Below are 22,096 nucleotides of genomic sequence, written 5' to 3'. Positions count from 1 at the left end.
TACATCAAATTTCATTACATAGAGCTTATATTCTCCAAGTGCCCATTAGGAGGGTTTTAGGATTTCCTTTTAATTAAAATAATGTTTGTTGAGCTTAATATTTTCCTAAAACATTTATTTTAATGTCTTTTCCCCCTGTTACTAGAACTCAAGCTGTGAGGAAGGATAACTGACCACAAAAAAGGCCAGATGTGCCGAGAACAATATTTTTCAGATTGCCTGGCAACAGGCAAAAGGTGATTCCAAAACAAGGAGACTCTGTAACAATGAATTTAATGACGAGACCTGTGTTTCATCAGGCTGAAAAAGGTTTTGTCCTGATTGCCACAAAAGAGGGCAATGGTCATTTTCACTCTGCTCTCAGCTCTGTTTGAGGGCATAATTTAGACGTCTGAGGTCCAAATAGGAAGCCCAGAATGTTGAGTTTCAAACCTGAATGCAGTGAAAGACTCCTTGTGATAGTAGATGGTTATTTTATTTCTCTGACAATCTATCCACTGTTGCCTAAAATGGTTATATTCTTACACATCTAAAGCCTATCTCAGAATATCAACTAAGGCTGTGAAGTTGCTGGAACCTGAGCACATGGCATGTGTTTTCCTGAATCTTGGCCATAGTCGCTAACTTCAAAAAGTGTTGTGAAGGTCTCTGCTGGAAACCTAAACTACGTAACATTGCAAGCCATTTTAGCAGTGAAAGGTGTAATGTATTGTTACTGCGTTCTTCAACTGCCTGTTGGACTCCAAGATTATTTTTAAAATATGGAAAAGTCAAAGATGGGAGCCATATCTGTCTGCATGCTTGAAGGTGAAAAGGTTACAAATCTGTAAATTACTGAAATGTTTTCAAATTGTTTTACGTTAGACTGATATAAAATTAACCACGCTTCTTTATTCAGTATTACCAACCTTCCTCATTCACTCTTTTAAAATACTGTGTGTAGTCTGCAAAAAGAAATTCCACAGAACAGAAATAAAATGCAATCCAAATAACTTGTTTTAAAAATAAATTGAACATGAAATAACAAATATACATGTAGCCAACACTTAGGGTCCAGAATCTACTAGAAAGACACACATGGGTTATATTTATCTTTCACAAGTTTTTAAGATTGATACTCCAGAATTTATTTCCCTAGCTGGGTTGTTTTCAGTTCCCAAGAGTTTTCTTCGCCCTTCTGTCTTCACTCATACATCAACGTGGAAGTAAAGAAATAAGTATTTCTGTTATAGGATTTTATAGGATGGTTAAAAAAAAACTCGGAGGAAAGAGATCCTTCTTTTTTATTCTAATCTTATTGAATGCTGCTGGTTTTGACCCTGTGTTTTATATTGGCTGTATCTATTTTCAAATAGGGAGAGGATCGGTCACCTCTGTTATGATACACAAATATAGACCACCTTGTGTCTTCACTTGACTCTCACTATACCCTATGGTCTCCTCTGTAATAAAGAGTCTTTTGGCTCTCGCTTTCTCTGTTTTTATTAAGATAGTGTACAGACATCATAAAAAAGTGAAGCCAAGTCTCTACCAGCTGCATGAAACAAGCCTTAAAATGTGAACAGTTTGTAACTGATATAGAGATCTAGGGTGAACCTGGAATGTGGTGTGAGCTGCTTTGTTCATCTTTGAGGTATGAACTCTTGAATGCAGCAGTGAAAATGTAGTCTGTTGTTGTTAACCACTTCAGTTCTCAGGTAAGGACAAACAGCAACAGATCTCTTCTCTTGATGCCTTGGAGAAAGCATTGTTTCTTTGCCAGTGTAAATTTACCAAAGGAGCTGTGTGTGGCAAATGGTTGCATTGAAAGTCAATATGCTTGACCCCATGGGCTGCCCGATAGGTTTAAAGAACTGCACAATTGTATTTGAACATTTTTAGTAACTTTTCTGTGCAACATTGATTTTGTTGGATAGTCACTATCTATGTAGTTGTTTCCTCAGCGCCATGTTCAGATCTTGCATTTGCTACCTGTGCATTGCAGAAGACTCAGATAATTCATGGAATGAGCAAGGAATTCTGTACCTTAATGTACTGCTCCGAGGCCGTTCAGCTCTAAGAGGTTTCTTGCCTTCTTTTACCCCAGGAAGGAAACTTAGTGTTGCACAGTGTTGATATCGCACAGAAATGAAATCAAAACACAGAGAGAAGTACTAGAAATACACAGGGTAAAACTATAGCTTGTAATAAAAAGAATTTACAAAGCTTTGTGAGAATATACATTTACCTACATAAAGAGTCATAGTGGGACAATCTGGGACCACATCATGTTTGTGCAATTTAAAAAAAGATAATCTTTAATAGTAACATGTTATTGGAAATATTGTACTGAATTAGAAATTATTACAAAGATCTCTTAAAGCGCAGAACTTTCCTCTTTCAAGTGGTGAGAAGCCCAAATGTCTAGAGCTTTGTTGTGTACCAGATGGTGGAAATGACTGTAAAGAGGTCAAGAAAAGATCTAAACATCCCCTCTTAGAGTCTCCAGGCCAAGATCTGGAAGTCCATGTTTAGGATATTTTGTTAAGAACTTGAAGGTCTAAGTGAAAATAACAATATTACATTTGGGTACGGTCTGCTTAGGGCTGTAATGTCGTGTATGGCTAATCACACCAGCCTACTTCTAAACTGTATTCCCTTCTCTTAAGCTGTGCCCACAATAGAAAAAATTTGACCCAAACTCATATCCCTTCTAGTAGTAGTTCTCTGAAACTGAAGGAGAAACCATGTTTTTCCACAAGATGTAGGAAATCACACAATCAGACCTGCCTGCTAGGAAGTATAAGAACAACTATAGTATCTATTTTCCAGCTTTTACGCTACATTTCTGCCCCTCAGGCTTGGTGTTGTAGGATTAAGGCAAGCTCTCCCATTCACAACAGAGATTGGCATAACAGGCATTACAAACTTTGAGGAAGTGTTGATTTTTTTTGTTATTGTTGAAAATTTTGAAAATGCTGTATTTTCATGAATCATTTGGAAGATTCTGTGTTTTGAAGCATTCCGTTCATTCATTAGAGCCTTCAAGCAGGCAGCATAGTGCTGTGCATCCCTCTTGATGATCTTAAATTACTGACTGTATAGGAGTTGTGGCAGTTGCTCCAGCCATGCAGTAATGGAGATTATTCAGCGCTCGTTATGTGGAATGGGTTGCTGAGTGTGGGTACAGTACCTTCCCTTCGATACATGGCTTTTCTGTGTTGGCACCTTTTGAGTTAATAATTTTCTCTCAGTGGAGGGCTTTGATGGCCTCTTCCAGCGCAGATGATTTTCACTTGTTTGAGGAAAATCTGGTACTGTTTGGTCTTTCACTTGTCTCACGTGACTCATCCAGCTGCCAGTAATAGCGTTCCATTTCTCAGTGTTGTCGTGGTAAATTTTGGACGTCGCATCCAAACAAAACCAAGAATGGCAAATTTTTTTTTAAAAAGAAGTAATTAAAGAGAATGAAGCTGTAAGAAAAAAGCAAATGACCTAGTTTGGTCTTCGCCGCAAAACCCACAAAGCTCTGGGGATATCTAAGTATGTTAGGCAAATATTTCAAATCTATCTCTATTTTGAATGCGAGTCATTTCAATTATACATCATTTTAGTTATTTGTTCATTGGCCTTAATTAGGTAAACTCCAAAACACTGCAGCATGTGTTTATTGTTGAATAATTACCCTTTTGGTAAGTTCTTGCTCTTATCTGTCTATGGCCTTAATAGCTAATTTTATCAGTAAGAGTGAAGCCTTCCTGAATGGTAAACAAGATAACCCAAGGGAAGAAGAGCTGTTGCCCTTTTGTAGGGTTGTTTTAAATGTTGATCTCATTGTCACACAGACAGGTTTCCCTTTGTGTGAGGAGATGTTCTGTTTTCCTCTAGGAGAATTTACCCCTAGCAAGAAATGTAGGGCTAACTGCAGATCCTGATGTCCTTTCTGAGGTGTGTAGTCTCATCACAATCAATGGGACCAATTCTCACACGACTAAATCTGGCATAAATCAAGAAAAAACTCCCCCAAAGTCAGTTACCCCAGAATGAAAGAAGCAAGATATCCAAAATTGAACTAACTTGATTACTCATATGGAAGGAATTGCCTGATTGCAGCCTTTGCACACTACTGTATCAACCTCTTCCGTTCCCTTCATGAGCATTTAAATGTAAAGATATAAATCAAAACTGCAGGACAGAAAAAGAGAAAGACAAAAGTTACCTTGATAGATTCCACTTCCATGAGATCCTTCTGGAAACCATTCTGCTTTTATTAGATTTACTCTCTGTAAATTAGGATTAGTTTTTTATATGGATTTATGAAATAGCTACGGTTCTACTGAAAGCAGGGTGAACCCTCTTGTATAAGGCAGGGAGTTTGTGCTCTTTTCATCTGTTACTGGTAAGTTACAGTATGTAGGTTAAAGGCCCCTCGATACCAGTGAAAGAAGAGATCTAGTTCCAGACATGGAAAATGCTTAAAGCTTGTGTTATGCCAGCCAGTGATATTAATATTGTATAAAACAGCCAGTTGTCAAAGGGCCAGATTCTGTTCTCAGTTACACTGGTGTAAACCACACTTTTTTCCTATTTTTTTCAGAGGCAATGGATTTGCTTTCACACGTGCTTGGACAGTTGAACGTAGACTCTGGTTGTCGATGTTCAGAGATGATCTCTCGGTTCTTGTTTTAGTTGCTGCAGGGGGGGGGTGTGGTGAAGTGAGCCACTGGTGGTGTTCCTCCTCTGTCATTGTTCCAACTCCCATGTGGTGGGCACATTTCAGAGGGCTTTGATGCAAGTGCGACTTCACTCAAGGCGCTGTTGTGCAAGAAATTTTTAGCTCTTGTTAACAAATCTGTAAGGTACTTTGTGAAGGCAAATGCACAGTGGATTGGCTGAACGCATAATTTCATGGATTTAGCGTAAGTGTTCTGTTCCTTTGCAAGGAGAAAATATATTTTCTGATTTGACAGCTACAAGAGAAAATAATCATTTTTGACAGCACACGGATAATGTTCATGTTATTCTAGGAAATCTCCGTCTTCACACAAATAGGTATCAGTGTGTGCTACAGTTGGTATTGCTGAACTTTGGTGGAAGCTTCAGGTTTCTGTGTTTTGATAATATGATAAAATTGATAAAATACATATTTAGAAAGCCCTAATGAATTTCAGACCTGTATCATTTGGGGAATGAAAGAAAGAAAGTGCTTTTATTATGAGTCCAGTATAAATCTTAAACATTTTAGAAGAATCCATAGTATTTTGGAGGGAAGATACATCGTGATTGTATTCCAGGTAACATTGCTGATGGAAAAAAGTGAGGAGCTGTGAATTGGGTATTGCAGATATGACTGATTTATCAACTTCTCTTGGTGGTGTGGCTTTTAAAAGTGTGTAGAACTTATTTCACCGGTGTTCAACAGTGTATTTAGATACCCTTTAAATGTGATTCAGGTATCCAAATTAACAACCACAAGTCTGATTATACAGTCTTGCTAAGGTAGATACTACCCCTGAAGTGAGTTAAATTATGATGGGATGGAGCCAGAATAGGAATGGAATAAAGCCCGATGGCGCTGTGGACTCCAGAGGATATAGTGATAATTTATGTCATGATTACAAGCAGGGCAGAGCTAATTGTCACAAACACCCACTATAAGCTGAAAGGCATCCAAAGCGATCTTCTTAAAAGCCTCAGTCCAAAACCTCCAAATACAAATGACTGCCCTGTGCAGGCAAAAAGGAGCTACATTTCTGAGAGCCAGACGGGGACTCTTTGTCAGGAAATGTAGTGACAGGACAAGGGGTAATGGTTTTAAATTGGAAGAGGGGAGATTTAGATTAGATATTAGGAGAAAATTCTTTCTGTGAGGGTGGTGAGACGCTGGAACAGGTTGCCCAGGGAAGTTGTGGATGCCCCATCCCTGGAAGTGTTTAAGGCCAGGCTGGATGGGGCTTTGAGCAACCTGCTCTAGTGGGAGGTGTCCCTGCCCATGGCAGGGGGGTTGGAACTCGATGATCTTTAAGGCCCTTCCAGCTCTAACCATTCTATGATTCTATGATTCTGTACAGCTTCTTAGTCTCTTCCGAGTCATTCAGAACAATCACAGGATATCAGTGAATTCAGGTCTCTGAATATAAATCTGAAATAACTAGAACATATATATTAATTACCATAAAGAAGGCTAACAGCCCATTTTGTATAGTTTAAATACAAATTGGTTTCTCTTTAAAATCTCATGTATCATTCCTAAATATCTTAAGTGAGCTTTTCGTTTATATAAAATAGTGCTGGCCTACACTTTCTAAGACTTATCGCATGCCTTGGTATTGTGACGGAGCTGGGTAGGAAAAACCTTGTATTGGTTTCCCAATTTTAAAGATTCTGACTTCTTAAAAAAATAAAAATAAAATAAATGGTCAAGAAATGTATCAGCCAAACACTGAAAACTTTTCACTGGAAACAGGGAATTCTATTCTAGAAATGTCACAATAATGCCTCATGAGACTTGTAATTTGGGTGTCACATGTACCTACTCTTTCCTATGGGTCTGGATGCTTGCCTGGACTACGTCTTCATCTGCCATGGTCTTCCCATTACAATGGTGCCGTGGAGCATGATGGGGAGGCTGTGGAGCCCAGCCAGTGGAGGAGAATGGACTTTTGTGCTGTGATCCCTTTCACAAATTCTCCAGTTACCGGAGACTTTTTTGCCTTCCCCAGTCACCTGTTTCTTCTCATTTGTACCCTGAACGTGATTCTCATTGCTTTCAAAGCATCCATTGACTGTAATTATAGAGGGCCACGGCAGCTCAGGCTTTCCCACTTGCCTTTCGTTTGCTATAGGATTAGAATCATAGAATCATTTAGGTTGGAAAAGACCTTAAGATCATTGAGTCCAACTGTAAGCCAACACTGCCAAGTCCACAAGCATTAGCAGCTCTCCAAAAGAGGAAATGGGTGTTACATATTTTAAGAGTATCTTTGCTCTGAGGACCTGTGCTGAAGCAGTAACCAACTAAAATGAGCACAATCTCTGATTGAAACTTTGTAAATGAGGTAACAAAACCGCAGCAATTGCAGAAATTCATGAGTACAATTTTACTTACCCTTATATCATGAAAATGGAATTAACTAGATACTGTGATATCTGTTTAATTATATAGTATTATAACTATAAAATATGTAATACCTATATTATGTAGGTGTAAAGCTCAGTACAGACTGGGTGATGAATTGATTGAGAGCAGCCCTGAGGAGAATGACTTTGGGTATTGGTGGCAACATGCACTCACAGCCCAGAAAGCCAACTGCATCCTGGGCTGCATCAAAAGAAGTGTGGCCAGCAGAGCAAGGGAGGTGATTCTGCCCCTCTACTCTGATCTGGTGAGACCCCACCTGCAGTACCATGTCCAGCTCTAGGGCCCCCAGCATGGGAAGGACATAGCAAGGAGCAAGTCCGGAGGAGTACCACGAAGACGATCAGAGCCTGGAGCACCTCTCCTATGAAGACAGGCTGAGAGAGTTGGGGTTGTTCAGCCTGGAGAAGAGAAGGCTCCTGGCAGGCCTTATTGCAGCCTTGCAATATGTAAAGGATGGCTTATAAGAAAGACAGAGAAAAACCTTTTATGTAAAAGCCTGTAATGACAGGACAAGGGGCAATGGTTTTAAACTAAAGGAAGGTACATTTAGATTGGATATAAGGAAAAATTTTCATGATGAGTGTGGTGAGACACTGGAACAGGTTCCCCAGGGAAGTTGTGGATGCCCCCTCACTGGAAATGTTAAAGGTCAGGTTAGATGTGCTTTGACCAACCTGATCTAATGAAAGATGTCCCTGCTCATGGCAGAGGGATTGGTCTAGATGATCTTTGAAGGTCCCTTCTAATCCAAACCATTCTCTGATTCGTTGAGTTTATATCAAGGTATACCTGCTGTGGGTAATACCACAAATTATGTGTTGAAATAGTAGAACTTAATGCTGTCAATTGCAGGTCCAATGTGGGTTTCAGTAGAAGGAGGACCAGACCTGAGAGCAGTGAAAAGTAGGTTATTTGTGACAAGGATGTTTGTAAGTCCTGTGGGATTCATTTCACTCAACTGCAGCTGTCTGAAAGTCTGGTACTCAGTTTAAATTACTTGTCTAGGCACCTTCTGTAGTCAAGGGGAAGAGGAAAGCATGTCCTGAAGTTGCATGAGCCCATCTTAGACACCTGTTTTGGGATGGCTGAACGCTGTAGGCATTCTCTGGGTAAAACTCAGAGACAGCAAAACTGTGGTGAGATGAATTGTGCCGTGTAATGCCTTAGTAAAGGACAAACCTTGATGCTTGTGAGAATCAGTGATTTGCATGAAACTGGGCACAGGCTTTATCTTTTCTGTGACTGACTGCAGAATTTGTTTTCTTCCTCGGTGTGCAGCATGTAGTGCCTCCATAGAGAAGGGACTAACTAAAACGCAGTTGAGCTCTGTAGTACCTGTCACCATGAGTGGTGGGTACAAGGGTGAAGGAGTTACTTTCTGGACTCTGTATGAAAACTACAGAAATATGTTTACCATTAGTATCTGATACCATTACATTTTGTCTCCACGAAAAAAACAGATTAGACGGAGATCTAGTATTTTCAAAGCATGATTCATATGCAATAGTGAAAATGATGGTAAATGGCTATTGCGACTTCTTTAGCTAGCCTCTGAAGGCTAAATTTCTTTAAAATACTTTTATACACGCTTATCTGTAAGTATTTGATTAGTTCACTAGAGGTAAAAACCCCAACTAATATGCTTCAAATTAAGTGGAATTGCTAGTGTTTGACCAACGCAATCTAAATTCTAAGTTCCTTCTTTGTCCGATCTTTTTAGCTGGATTATCATTTGTGGTTATATATATTTCTGAAGAATATTGCTATAGCTCTAGTCTGTTTTTCCTAGTCTGGTAAAATTTAATGTTCACCAGAGCAGAATATTTTATTATTAGCACTAGCATTTATAATAATAGCTTATTTGGAAAATACAGTTAAATGTATACATTGAAAAAAAATTAGTTAAATTTTTTAACACTGTTGACCTGACAATAAAGTAGAAACATGCCCATCTAAAGTCATAATCACAGAGATAATTGTCTGCAAAGAAAAACTCGACTTACGTCACTGTTTTCAGAGCGCTCCTCTCCCTGAAAATAAAGGGACTCTGAAACATCCCTCTTCAAAATCTAACACAGGCAAGACTCTGCCATAAAAATACACAGAAGGAAGGCAAACTATCAGATGGAGGGGTTTTTTTGAGTTAGATTATGAAGTGTAAAATAGCCACAAAACTTAAAAAGAGAAATAAACAACCATAATTCACAGATCCACATTCCTTTGGAATTAATTTTTGCTTCCTAGTGAAAGCTTTCGTTTCTACTGCCATGTCATTTACAAGAATTTTACAAGGAGATCCAAAATAAACATACAAAATATGCAAATGAGCATACAAAGTAATAAGAATAGAGGGTTCTTAGTCAAAGGCTTATGATTTTTTTTCTTTTTCTGACAGTGAACGGTGGCTACAATCATTGTAATTTGATCTCTGAGAAGAAGAACATGATGGACATGGAGATGACAAGCAGCTCGGTACCTGTCTGCAGACAAAGTCTGTTCATCCATGCAGGAAACTCACTGGTGCGCGACCACCCACTGTCCTGTGAGAGACTGCTTCACGTTGGTCAGCTGAACTTGACACACTCAGATATAAGGTATCACTGCAAGTTTTATTGCTTGATATACTTTGCTCTTCTCGAGTGCTTCTTTGTTGGAACTATTTCCCAGTTGGGTGCTGCATTTGGAAGAGTGATTTTGGGTTTTACTTCATTTTGGAAGTCCTTTGGATGCTGATTTAACCGTACTGCTCGTTTGCAGGTTCTCACTGCAGGGACACGCACATGTGCACAGACAACTGGCCAAGGCAGTGCCAGGAGGAGTCGCTGCAAATGCAGCCACAGCCCCCTCAATTGAAGTTGAAATACAGCTTCTCTGTGGGGGCTCTTCCAGCATGCACAAAACTCAGCGAGTGTTTTGCTAGGGGCTTAAGTAGGGTCAGACTTGCCTCCTCTGTACCTCCACCCCAATGCCATGTTGTTTCCAAATTGCAGCCTGGAAGGCAGGGATGATACTTACTCCCAAACCAATGTCTCCCATATGGCAATTTGGCATGCCACCATCAAACCTACAGGAAGCCAATGCCACTTTTATTTCTACAGTATTTCCTTTAATGAAGTATTTTCAATGTTCCCATACAGCCACATCCTTGGTATTTGCTTTTAAGGCCGTAATGTGAAAATTTGGTTTCTGGTTTTGATATATACACTGTAGTTGGATATGCTATGAACAGAATCTCTATTTAAACATTTGCTATAAATTAATTATATGAAAACACAGAACTCCATTATTTTTTTGTTGTTGTTACAAATTTAACATTACCAGATTTTAAACAAGTACCCTAAACAGACATCCATTGTGAATAGAAGCCTGCTACAAATTAAAATCTGTCCATCTATTTTAATTACACTGCTTTTTGGCAGGGGATATAATACAGAATAATCTTGACCTTTTTGAAGAGCTGTAGAAAAGCAAAACCTCAATAAAGTTGCAGCCTTTATCTTAGATACTTGGAATAATTGGCACTCTGTGCATGGAGCTATCAAGCCTAAATTTCCATAATCACAGCAAGAGGAAATATGGCCTATAGCTTGGTCTTCCAAATCTGACTGTTTCTGATTTTTTTATACATATTTATGTTTTGTTTCCCCTTTTCCATTTACTGGTGGGGTAAGAACATCTGTGTTTTCAGGAGGAGGAGGCACAGCAATATGGCAAGCAAGTGGAAAGAGCTAGTTGTTTGTTTGTTTGAAAAGGACAAATAATAACCATGCCACATAACAAAATATTCTGCTATTGCTACAAAGATTTGTAGATGCCATTGCAGCTGAATGTGAGTCTGCTCCCTCCTACCTTCTTTATGGCTCAATGTGGGACTGGCAGTTATCAACCTTTTTTTTATTCTGTCAGTGAGGACAATTATGAAACAAAGATAATTAGGGCAGGAGCAAACAAAAGGAGGAAGAGAGTACTCTGCTTAGATCTTTCTGAACCTTTTTGTAAAATCTATAATGAGGAAATGACAGATACCTGCATACCGGGCATCACAGTACCCACCCTCAGAAATACGAACCCCTTCCAGCCCCTATTTGAAGAGGATTCCCAGAACAACATAAAGGATTGTCTGCTGCATAACATGAGAAAGTAGCAGGTGATAGGCCTGATTCCCTCCCCTTTGCTTTGTAGCACAGTCTGAAGCCTTGAGGCTCCATTGCTTCTAAGCAACAGTTTGGAAATGTTTGGAGAATATCTTGAAGGACCATTCCATTCCTTTATGTGTATCCTTTTTGTGTATCCCACTGGTCATGCTCTGCTTGTATGTCCACCTGGCCTATACTGCTTGTGCCTGCATGGGATTTACAAGGTAAAGCCAATGCCCAGCTCTGCTCTATAGACCTCATAGACACAGTGTCTAATTTTATCACCGTGCTACTCACAAGGCACATGGTACAGGGCCAGAACCTTGGCGTGTGAGAGAAGGTGGACAGCAGTTGGGATGATTTCTGTTCATGGTGTTTGTGATGCTAAAAGTTCTTGACAAGCAAGTAACAGAAAAAATCGTCTTTCCCTGAAGATCTGAAAGCAGGAGAACCAAACTGAGGTGGCGGTGAATGCCCATCAGATTTCAGTGAAGTCAATGGAAGCCAAGGGTGCTCTGTGCCCCCCGGATTTCAGCCTTCATTAGATGAGAAAAATCAAAACAGATGAGAGAAATAGGGCTGGAATGGGCAGATATCTGAGCACACAGAAGTCAGGACAAACTCTTATTTGGTTGATCTGTCCAGTTGTAGTGACCAGCACAGAAATGAAGGGAGATACAATTTCAAACAATCTCTCTGTGTTGAGCTTTGAATGACTCTGCATTTCTAGGATATGCAATGTTCAAGGAAAACCCAAACAAATGAGAGAGCACCTCCCCAAGCAATCCAAAATCTCCCTTAGGATTTGGGGTTATGATTGGCTTTGTCCTTTTTTCCCCTCAGTGCACTGAAACTTGTTATTCCCTTCAGCTTTCCTCTGAATCACTTTCTCTTGGAAACTGTATTCTAGGGACGACTGCCTTAATCCAAGAATCCCAATCCCTCTTCTTCCTGGCCCCTTTTCCCCACTCAGTTAATAGCTTTTAAGTTGTGCAACATAATTGCTGCTACATGCTATCTGTGAATGCAACGTGTGTGGGACTGGAAAAGTCCTCATACCTTCTTTACCACAATTGGAGTCAGCACACAGCTAATGTTGGCCTTTTGTCAAATAATTCATTATCAGACACGGCAAACCCGCCCACGCTGTGCTCAGAGCACGGCACATAAAACCCAGGGAAGACATCAGAGCAGTCAGATAGCGTTGCAAAGGGTCCCTGGATGTGCAGCAGAACAATCCCCCCCAGCTTCTTAAAACTGTCAGTTATCACTGATTGCACATTTACAGTGGCAATTGAAGGCATGTATGTTTTGTAAATAAGCTGGAGATTTCAGATACAGTCATCTTTTCCTCTGAGGGCAGTTGGGAACTGCAGTACTTCTGGCATGGTGCTACTGGCCTCATGCTCTGGCTCCAATTACCACGTAAGGGAGTCTCTTTGGAAACACTGCCTTAGTATCCTCTGAGAGGCTGTTGTTAATCTTCAAAGGCCTTACACTCAGCTTTCATCTGGTTAAGCAGCAATTCTGTTGCCTCAAACTGTCCATCCCTGGGACGTGGATGCTCCCTGTGAAGGGAGGTTTGTGGGGCATATTCTCCTGCTGACCCCGATCCCTCCTAGGATTGCTCATTTGGAAGCTCCTCAGAGCTGTTCATGCTGATCCCAGTGTCCACACAGTGCTCTTCACACTGTCTTGCTGTCCTTTGTCCCTCTTACTCTCCTCTTGGCTGTTTTTTCATATGCGTTTATATTTCACTACCATCCAGAGATTCTGAAATGCTTACAGCCAGCGCTGCCTGTGTGTACCAGCCCTGGAATCTGATCCCTGGCTTTAGCAGCAAGATGCCATTGCAGGAGCAAATAGTCAATAAGTATAAGAGGAGACACACAGCAGATTGGATGCCAAATACCTTGTCTCTCTCTTCTATCAGTTTTGTTTCTGTGCCCCTTCTTCCCCCATCCCCCAGGACCAGGAGGAACAAGCAGGATTTTCCTTAGAACAGCGATGGCAAAATTCTGCAAGGAATACAGAAAGTTTGCATTAAGTACCCCAACACTCAAACATTGGGAAATTGAAAGAATGCCAGATTATCCCAGAGGAGTTAACTAACGCAGGGTATATAATGTATTTAAATATACAGTGCTGCAGAGGAAACCGTAGCTCCCAGAAAAGACTTGCTTCTGATCTGTACAAGCAGCCTGGGCTTATCACTATGTAGGCAGAGCGTGGATAAGACACAGCCGTGGCAATGGGAAGCGTGAATTCACTGCCTCCATCTCATTTGCTTTTGAAATAATGTATTCCGACCTTGCTTTTTGGTTCAAAATTCTCCTCTTTTGTGTGTCTCATGTTCTGCACTGCAGCATCACAGCAATACAGTTCTGACTCCAAGTACGATCTTGTGCTGGAAATAAAGATAGATGTTGCTGGAAGTTTGGGGAACCTGTTGTTTCTCAGGACAGGGATGTTTGTATCCATACTGCAGGTAACTCTGCATTGACTCCAGCTTAAACTCCTCACATGGATTTTTGGCAAGTTAGGAGCTTTACATAAAGCTTAATAATATGACACCAATTATCACAGGCTGAAACGTAAGCTTGGGTTAGCTTTATATGATGTAAGAAATGTGTTGTGTTTACTTTACCCTGAGGCTTTGGGACCACTGAACTATGATACAAACGGAATTGTTTAGAAGACTTCTCATACGAAAGAAACTAAGTAATAGGAAATATTGTGCCTGGCATGGTATGCTGTAAAACCTTTCTCAGAATGAATGTAGAACAGCACACTTTCTACTGAGCAACAAAACTAGAAGCAAGCAGGGCAGTGTTTCCCAAATACATGCAATAAAATGTTTCTAGGTATGCCTATGCCACATATTTTACAGACATATGGTTCTGTAAATGTTAAAAAATAATGTATGAATACTGTTTGCTTTGTTGGTTTGGGGGTTTGGTTTTTTTTTTTAAATTTACCATCTGCAAAACCAGGTGCTTTAAGTTTACCCTGAGACCAACTGTGGAAACCTAAAGGGAGGAATTATAACTAATGGATTATGGAAACCTCTAAAATTTTTAAATGTAGTCTTTTTAAACTTCTGGTGGCAAATGCAAGATCTGATTGTTCTGTAGCAATGAATGGTGGAGAATTTCAGTTCTCTCATGACCTTAAATGTTTGGGGTTTTTTATATCAAGCCCTACTGGCTGCAAACTGTTGGATCTTAGAAACCTGTCACTAGAGAATGCAGTGTTGACAGTTATGTGCCTTAGACAGGTGTAATTTTTTGACAACCTTAATTTCATGGGAAGGAAGTCTTTTTGAAGCTTTTTGTTGTTGTTTTGCTTTTTCCTAATTGGTAGTTCTTTGAGAGCTGTTACCAATGATGTGTTAGATGTTGTCCCAGCTTCCCATCTTAGTGTTAGTGGTGGATAATAGAAATAGTAGTGATAAAATCATCTAAGTCATAAAATAATTGCAGTTTATTCAGCAGCTTCACAGTTTAATGTATGTATATGTCCAAAATACCTTATGCATATGGGTTTCATGCTTTAAAATGTGTCAGATCTGTCTTAGTTGTGGTCTCACACACAAGTTGCCAAACGGCCAGGTTTTCTTCAGCCTTTGTGGTGCTAGCACCAAAAAAGCATAAAATTCATTTAAGTGGAACGTGTCAGTGTAAGAGCCATGGAGCACCTCTCTGGAGGGTTTATTAGTTCAGGTACAGCTTCCCTGCACACAGATGTACTGTTTCCTCTTCTCGGTCTGGCACATTACTGCATGATGGAGCCATAGGTTAAACCCTACCATGCTTTGGGGATATGGAAGGAACACCCGCTGGTCCTAAGAAAAAACATAGTTGGATCATCCACAGTAAATGTTTATAGCTGAGATAGTGTGTTTTATTTTAAGGCAGAAAACAATTGCTAACTGCTTGAAAGAAAATGTTAGGAGGAAACATTTCCTAAATGCGGTGCTTTTCTGAAATGTCTGTGTGGGGTTCCTCAAGGTTCTGCTTCCTGAGTGGTTGGATTCAGCACACATCAAAAAAGATTAAAAATCACTTCTGCAGAACAATCTTCTTTTGATTTGCATACCCATGTAGACTTTAATTGGAAAAATGGAAATGGGAATACATAGACTGCCAGTTTAAATCTACCAGTTGTGAACTTTTCTTAGTTATCTTTTGTAGACTTCAGAAGTAAATACTCAGCTGATCTCCCATCGACTCCAGACCTCTGTTCGTATTTTTGTATTCCTTTTTTCCGCACTGATCTTGTTCCCTTTTTAATTTAGCAAAGGAAGGCATCTCTCTGACATGTAAGCAAAGCTCAGCTAGCCTTATTTGATTTGTGTGAATAAGAATAGCAAGGCATTTTCCCAGTGTGCTCTGAGGAAAATGCTGATATTTGAATTATTCAAAAATGCCCAAAGCTCTCAAACTTCATTCTCAGCTATTGTTTTGCCCGATTTATTATGCATTGAAAACCTAGATTGTGATTGATGAACTGGCCGTAGCAGTGGAGGGGAGATTGTCTGTTCTATGCGTAACTCAGGGTGTAAAATTAATCCTGTGTAAAACGATGCTGCCTTTACAAGGGTTGTAGAAGAAGCATTGCAGATTTTTTTGGTGTAATTGCTGCATTAGACAGGCTACATTCAGCAGGGAGGAAGTGCTTCCATTCTCCAGGGCTTAACAAGTGTTGTGTCTTGTACAAAAATCATAAATCCTGTGGTAGTTAGTGATGCTTAATGAAAACTGTATTGCAGGTCTCCCAGGTTTCAAGACTCAGTAGATTCTGCTGCTCCATGCCTGAATGGAAGTCACCCGGCTCAGCACATTAAACAAGAATGCCCGAGCGATTATAAGGTTCTGTCTGAGGCTTCCACACATAGGAGGATTACGGAGGGGATGGAGCTGAGAGCCTCCGGTAGTCTGCATCCTGAAATAGACCTAATGAATAATAGCTTTACAAACTCACTTTCATCCTACTTGTTTAATAATGAACATAGCTCCTCCCTGGGTCCTTTGTCACTTGGCACCCCTCAGCACTCGGCCAGGCTACAAACAAGCAACCTGAAGAAGAGATGCATCTCTGTTGTGCCGTCTTCAGCTGAAGGAATTGATATTACAGCTATCATCCGCACATCACAGACGTCACTGGTCACCTGTGTGAATGGACTGCGAACTAATTCAGCTGGCATTTCCTCTCATCCTGTGGAGATCAGTCATCACAGTCCTCAAAAATCCTCTCGGCCCCAGTCTTGCTCTCAGCCTGGAAACCCTTGCAGTATTCCCTCCCCTCCAGCATGTCTTGTACCTATTTCTGCTGAATGTGACAGAGGTGACTGTGAGCAGATACAAATGCAGCAAGTCGAGGAGAATGGAAGCCTTAGCCTTATGATGAATGGTACTAGCATTCCTCATCAAAACACCTCACACAGCACCCAGAAGGTGAGTTTCTTAAAACAAGAGCCAGCTGATGATTATTCCTCCACTGCTGATCTTTTTCGACATCATCAGGGGCTGCCTCCCCCTTACCATCTACACCAGCAACTAAGCCAAACTCAAGGGACACTGCCTCACTTACACGCCTCGATGTCTCCGAAGTCCCTTCAGCCCAGCGACGGGGATGAACAGGAGCTCGGCAATGGCAAACAGGTCTGTCGGTGGATTGACTGCAGTGCCACTTACGACCAACAAGACGAACTGGTCAGACACATAGAAAAGACTCACATTGACCAGCGGAAAGGAGAGGACTTCACTTGCTTTTGGGCAGGCTGTGTCCGCCGATATAAACCCTTCAATGCTCGTTACAAACTGCTGATTCATATGAGGGTTCATTCTGGAGAAAAACCAAACAAGTGCATGGTAAGTCTGGAATATATTTGTTTGAATAGAAACATACTACTCTGCTCTCTTTCTTGCCCTCTTTTCAATCTTATTCCAATATAATTGTTGTGCTTTCCTGTAACTTAGTCTGCAGCGGGCTAAAGGGGAATCAGAGAAAACCTTAATCTAGAAGGAAATGTTTGAGTAAGAAATACTGTAGTTCTTGGAAAAAGGATTCAATTTCCTTATATGAGAGCTTAACTTTTAATACAGTGCTTTATTTTTTTTAATATTCATTAAAGCATTAATAAAGTGATGATCAAAGCACACAGCAGTCATTTAACGTAAAACAAGTCCCTGAGCCTCGGGTGACATTTTTAATCAAGAAACATAAAACACATCTAATGAAATTCTTTTCATTCCTTCAGCTGAACAATAAGCCATAGAGTTGCGAGTGCAAAAGTTTCAAATGGTAGTTTAGAAAAGAAAAATAAATTTGTTAAGGTTTTTAAACAGTTAAAAGAATAAAAGGAGTATCTTTAATTACATTTTCAAAGGTTGTTAGGGGATTTTTTAATTTGCAAAACAGAGCTTTAAAAATAAGTAAAAACCATTGTTCTCTTCTGATCAAGAAGATGTAAACAACATCAGTGTTCCAAAAAGAGGATCTTGGGAATAACACCATCTCTGCATCTGCCCACCATGATGACAATATGGCCAAACTAAAATAAAAGTTAATGACTTCCATTAAGCTTTCCACATGTTTGAAACAACAATGATATAAGACCCTGACTGAAACAGATGAAGCAAAACAAGTTTGACATAAGCTTCCAAATTGGGCCATGAAATTTGGAAAGTCTTATTTGTAACACCCACATGTGCACGCATGTGCACGCATGCACATGCATACACACACAAATAAGTACAAACAAAGGGAATGGTTGTGGGTGCAGGTTGTGGTTCTTGATAGGCAGAATTTCTGACTATATATCTATTTTATTGTTTTGATCAGAGAATGATATAATGGAAAATGCTTGTAAGGAAGTTAGATCACGACAAACTTTTCCATGGCAAGCTGTAGCATTCTATGGAGGAATAGGAAAGAATGTTTATATAAAAAGCTTGCTTACTTTTTTTCATTTGTTCAAGAAAAAGCTTGCTGGCCTACAATGGTTGTGGAAGGGAGAAAGAAGAAAACAACTGTATTCAAAATGTTATACAGAGAAAAATTTTCTCTGTGAGTGGTCATCCTGATTATCTTTTTACTTCCATTGGATAAATGAAATATATTACCTTAATGTCTGCACTGTCCAGTGGGTATTCCCTAAAATAATACTGGAAACAATGCAGATATTTAGACAACACCATCAAGTTGTCCAAGATAAAATGGAAACGCTCTAAGACTTACCTGTTTCTTTTTCCTTTGAGAGAAAGAACTGCTTTGCTCTTTTCCAGAAGTAGCTCAATCACAATTTGTAGAAGTACAAAGGAGTTTAACTTCCTATGCATATCTTTTATTTGGTCATAAATCATCAAAGGATAATGCAAGGTAATTGCTTCTCTCCAAACAAAAGTATAAGTAAGCTGTGAAAGCATACTTACAGATTTTATTTTAGCCTACTTTTTGTTTTTAGTGGTTTTATTACCTGCAATTACATCAGTCGTCTTCCCACTTTTATCTCACACTTTTTAAAAGAAATGCTTAAAACATGAAGCCTTGATTAGCTTTACTATGATGCTGAAAGATTCGGTAGACTCCATGGGTGAGGGAATTTTTGTCTTTTTCTGCAAAATGTGTATTTTACAGGTATTGTAGAGCAGATTTCTAATGTTACGTTCCCATTCCTACAGGAAACTGGATAAACCAGAGACGTTAAATCATGTAATATCTTAGCAAAAGCTAAAAATTTCCTACTTGCAATTATGTTCACCTGCATTAAAGAACTGGCTTTTGATAACATCTCAAGGTTTAACATCATTAATAGGTTTGCATCTGATATTGCAGACAGCCTTCATGGCACATGTATATAGCCTTGGCATGTAAGTACATAAAGATCTGTTTTATTTGAGCAGATATTGTGGTTGTTCCCATACATGGAATGGCCCAATCAGAATTAGGAGCTTTACATTGCACAACTTGCAGTTAACTCTTCTATTCCCAGAATAAGAGCCTTCCACTGTCAGCAGAGGTATCCATGTATTAAATGTTAAAACCTGGAATCCTGTGTGGAGTAAAGCTGGATCCAAGTGAGCATGAAAAATATGTCATCTTTGCAAATTTTGTTTTGTACCCTGGAAAGACCTTGATCTAGCAGGGACAAGATCCAAAGCTGCAACACGGCTCCTTGAAGTTATTAATATCAAGTGGGGATTATTTGCCCAGTGAATTCCATTCCTCTTTAAACAGGGGTTGCTGTGCAGTGTTTCATTGTGCAGTGATGTCATGTCATTTTAAATGATGGCTTTTCTTTTGATGTGGTAATAATTGTGCTGTTATTCCTGCAAATTAAGAAGGCAATTCATTCTCCGTCTATAGAGGTCTGAGATTTTGTTTCATTTTTGCTGTAGCCCTGTTAAAGTAACTTTACATCTCTTGGTATTTGTAGTGGAGATTTTCTTTCGCTGTTCACAATTACCCATTGTACTTTCTTTTTAAGCCCTTGATTTTGTTCCTCTCTGTAAGATTACTGGCTGACTAGGTATTGAACTGCTCAGGAGAAGCTAACAGTGAGCAGCACCCCGCCCTCATACATAAAAGTACTTTTCCATGTAAAATTATTAATTTCTTATGACAGGCTTTGCTACTATGTACTGTAATAGACAAAGGAATTTTGGAATTCAAGCTACTTGAGAACAGGAAATACATGAGACATTTTGATTGAAAAGTAAATGGTTCACTAAAACTGCAGTTAATCCTTTTGTTATCTTTCCAACAGCAGTTTCCACAATACTTTCATGAGGTAAGCTTCCTTCAGTCCAACTGTAACACTCTCATCGTTACAGCTGGTTTAAATTTAGCAAGTCTGCTTCTTTCTTTACTACAGACAGTCGACAGGCAAAACAGTATCTGGTGTAGAGAACTACTGATCTTTCGGGTCCATATTCTGCTCGCTGTGTACTATGAGTATTCTGTTTTCATATTCTGTTAAATATTCTAATTAAGCGGTGCCTTCTCGTCATTGTGTCCCTCGGTTTGGTTTTTCCTTGGGCTCTGCAAGTAGTCTAAAGGAAACTACCTAATCTCTTTGCAATATCCTGTTATGTTTCATACTTAACTCATGTTATTTTAGTTTTATTAAATTTGGGGTTCATCTGCATTATAATCAAAAATATATCCAACAAAAATAATGATGCAATGCCTTTAAGACTTTAACTTCTAAAGATTAATTTCATGCTTTTTTAGATTTGATGTCCCAGACAATTGGAATTTTGATTGTCTGAGACAGCAAAAATTAGTAAGCTTAAATGGTTTTTATTTTTTTACAAAAAGTTTCTCATAGCTGCATCTTTTGCTGTCTTTCAATTCTTCCAATACTTTGGTGGGTAGAACCCTGCTGATCTCCAGATATTGCATCCTCAGTTTAAGCCTCTGCTTGCAAATGTAAATATAATGCTGCTCGTTTAGTTGTCTAGAATTGTTTGATTTGGACAAACCCATACTTGGCTTATTAGTTTACCCTCTTGCACTCTTGTGGCTTCACAAAGAGTAGAAAATTAAGTTCCCATCACTGCATGCATATGTGCTCAGGGAACCTATGTTGCAGACCTCTACAGACATGATTAAGGTAAATATATTTATCCTTACATAATTTCTACATATGCAACTAGTGTTTATAGAAATGAGGTATCATAACGTATGTGATATCCATGAGAGGAGCTGGACAGTGATAATAGCTGTTGTTAATGTTTCTAGCTCATGTATTTCAAAGAAACAAACTCCTCCTGAGTGTGTTCTAGACCTGTCACATCGTGTTCTTGCCTGGATAGTTAAGACTTTGAAGCAGATTTTTTTTTTTCTTGTGTATGTGCAACATACTCAGTTTGGGAATAGTCTTGATAGTGTCTTCGGGTGCTGTGCTGTATGCATTGAAATTCAGCACCTGTGCTGTTTGTAGTCAGTTCTTTTGAATCCCTAAGGGTGAGACATTATAGGTACTGCATTAAACATGGGGAAATTGAGACATAGAGATGATAAGTAACTTGCCTAAAGGCATCTTTAGGCAATGCCAGCATTCCAGTGCAGATCTTGTGTTCAAATCACTACATCGCACAAACTAACCATTTGCAATTTACCTATGAAACAGATTTTTGTTCAGATTACCCAAAAGATAGCAGTCTGGTTGAACTTCCTGTTAGTTTTACTGTACATCTCTGACGCAGGTGGTTTGACGTGTCATAAACCTGTGAAAAATTTCATCAGAAGGCTCGGCTACATTTGTAACACTTCATGGGCGGCAACCTGGTTATTACGATCACAGGAGAAAGGGGCCTGTTGAGCAGATTAGTATTATTGCTTCTGCTGCTACGGAAACCAATGCGGAATCTCATGTTCCCAGTAGATAGCAAGTATTATGCTGTCTGCGGTCAGAGGGGAGCATGTGTCTAGCAATAGATGGTGAGTAATGAGATCTCTACAGGCTACATCTACAGATGAGTCTAAGGGGCAATCCTGCATCTGCAGGGAAAATAGGTCTGCATGCACCAGCTTATGTGCTTTTGAGTTCCTTCACCGAAACAATAAGTTTCCATGCCTGACTCGAGGGAATGCTGTGGAAGTCTGGAAAATATTTTCAGCTTTTGGAGTGGAGGGTGTCATGCGCTGATGCCAAAGGAGTGCTTAAAAAAAACAACAATAATATTAGCCTCACTTTCTTTCCTTTGAAGTCAATAGTAGGAAACATCCATTCTATCAAAGCTGCCTCACCAGAGATCTCTCTTTTTATTAGGTCTCTGATGGCATTTCCCGATACTGTCAAGGAACTGCAGCATTAAAAACACTCTGATCA

At 39.6% G+C, this 22,096-nt stretch overlaps 1 protein-coding gene across 1 annotated transcript in view; it reads left to right on the top strand.

Moving 5' to 3' along the window:
* GLIS1 (GLIS family zinc finger 1) overlaps nucleotides 1-22,096 on the top strand; it is a 204,763-nt gene that overhangs the window by 84,927 nt on the left and 97,740 nt on the right. Inside the window, exons 3-4 of the mRNA XM_074152086.1 lie at nucleotides 9,516-9,714; nucleotides 16,028-17,129. Coding sequence (XP_074008187.1) covers nucleotides 9,516-9,714; nucleotides 16,028-17,129 — 1,301 coding nt within the window. The remainder of the gene's footprint in view (nucleotides 1-9,515; nucleotides 9,715-16,027; nucleotides 17,130-22,096) is intronic.

The sequence above is a fragment of the Numenius arquata genome, chromosome 8 (assembly GCF_964106895.1).
Source record: "Numenius arquata chromosome 8, bNumArq3.hap1.1, whole genome shotgun sequence".
NCBI lineage: Eukaryota > Metazoa > Chordata > Aves > Charadriiformes > Scolopacidae > Numenius > Numenius arquata.
This window is presented reverse-complemented; position numbering and strand designations above follow the sequence as displayed.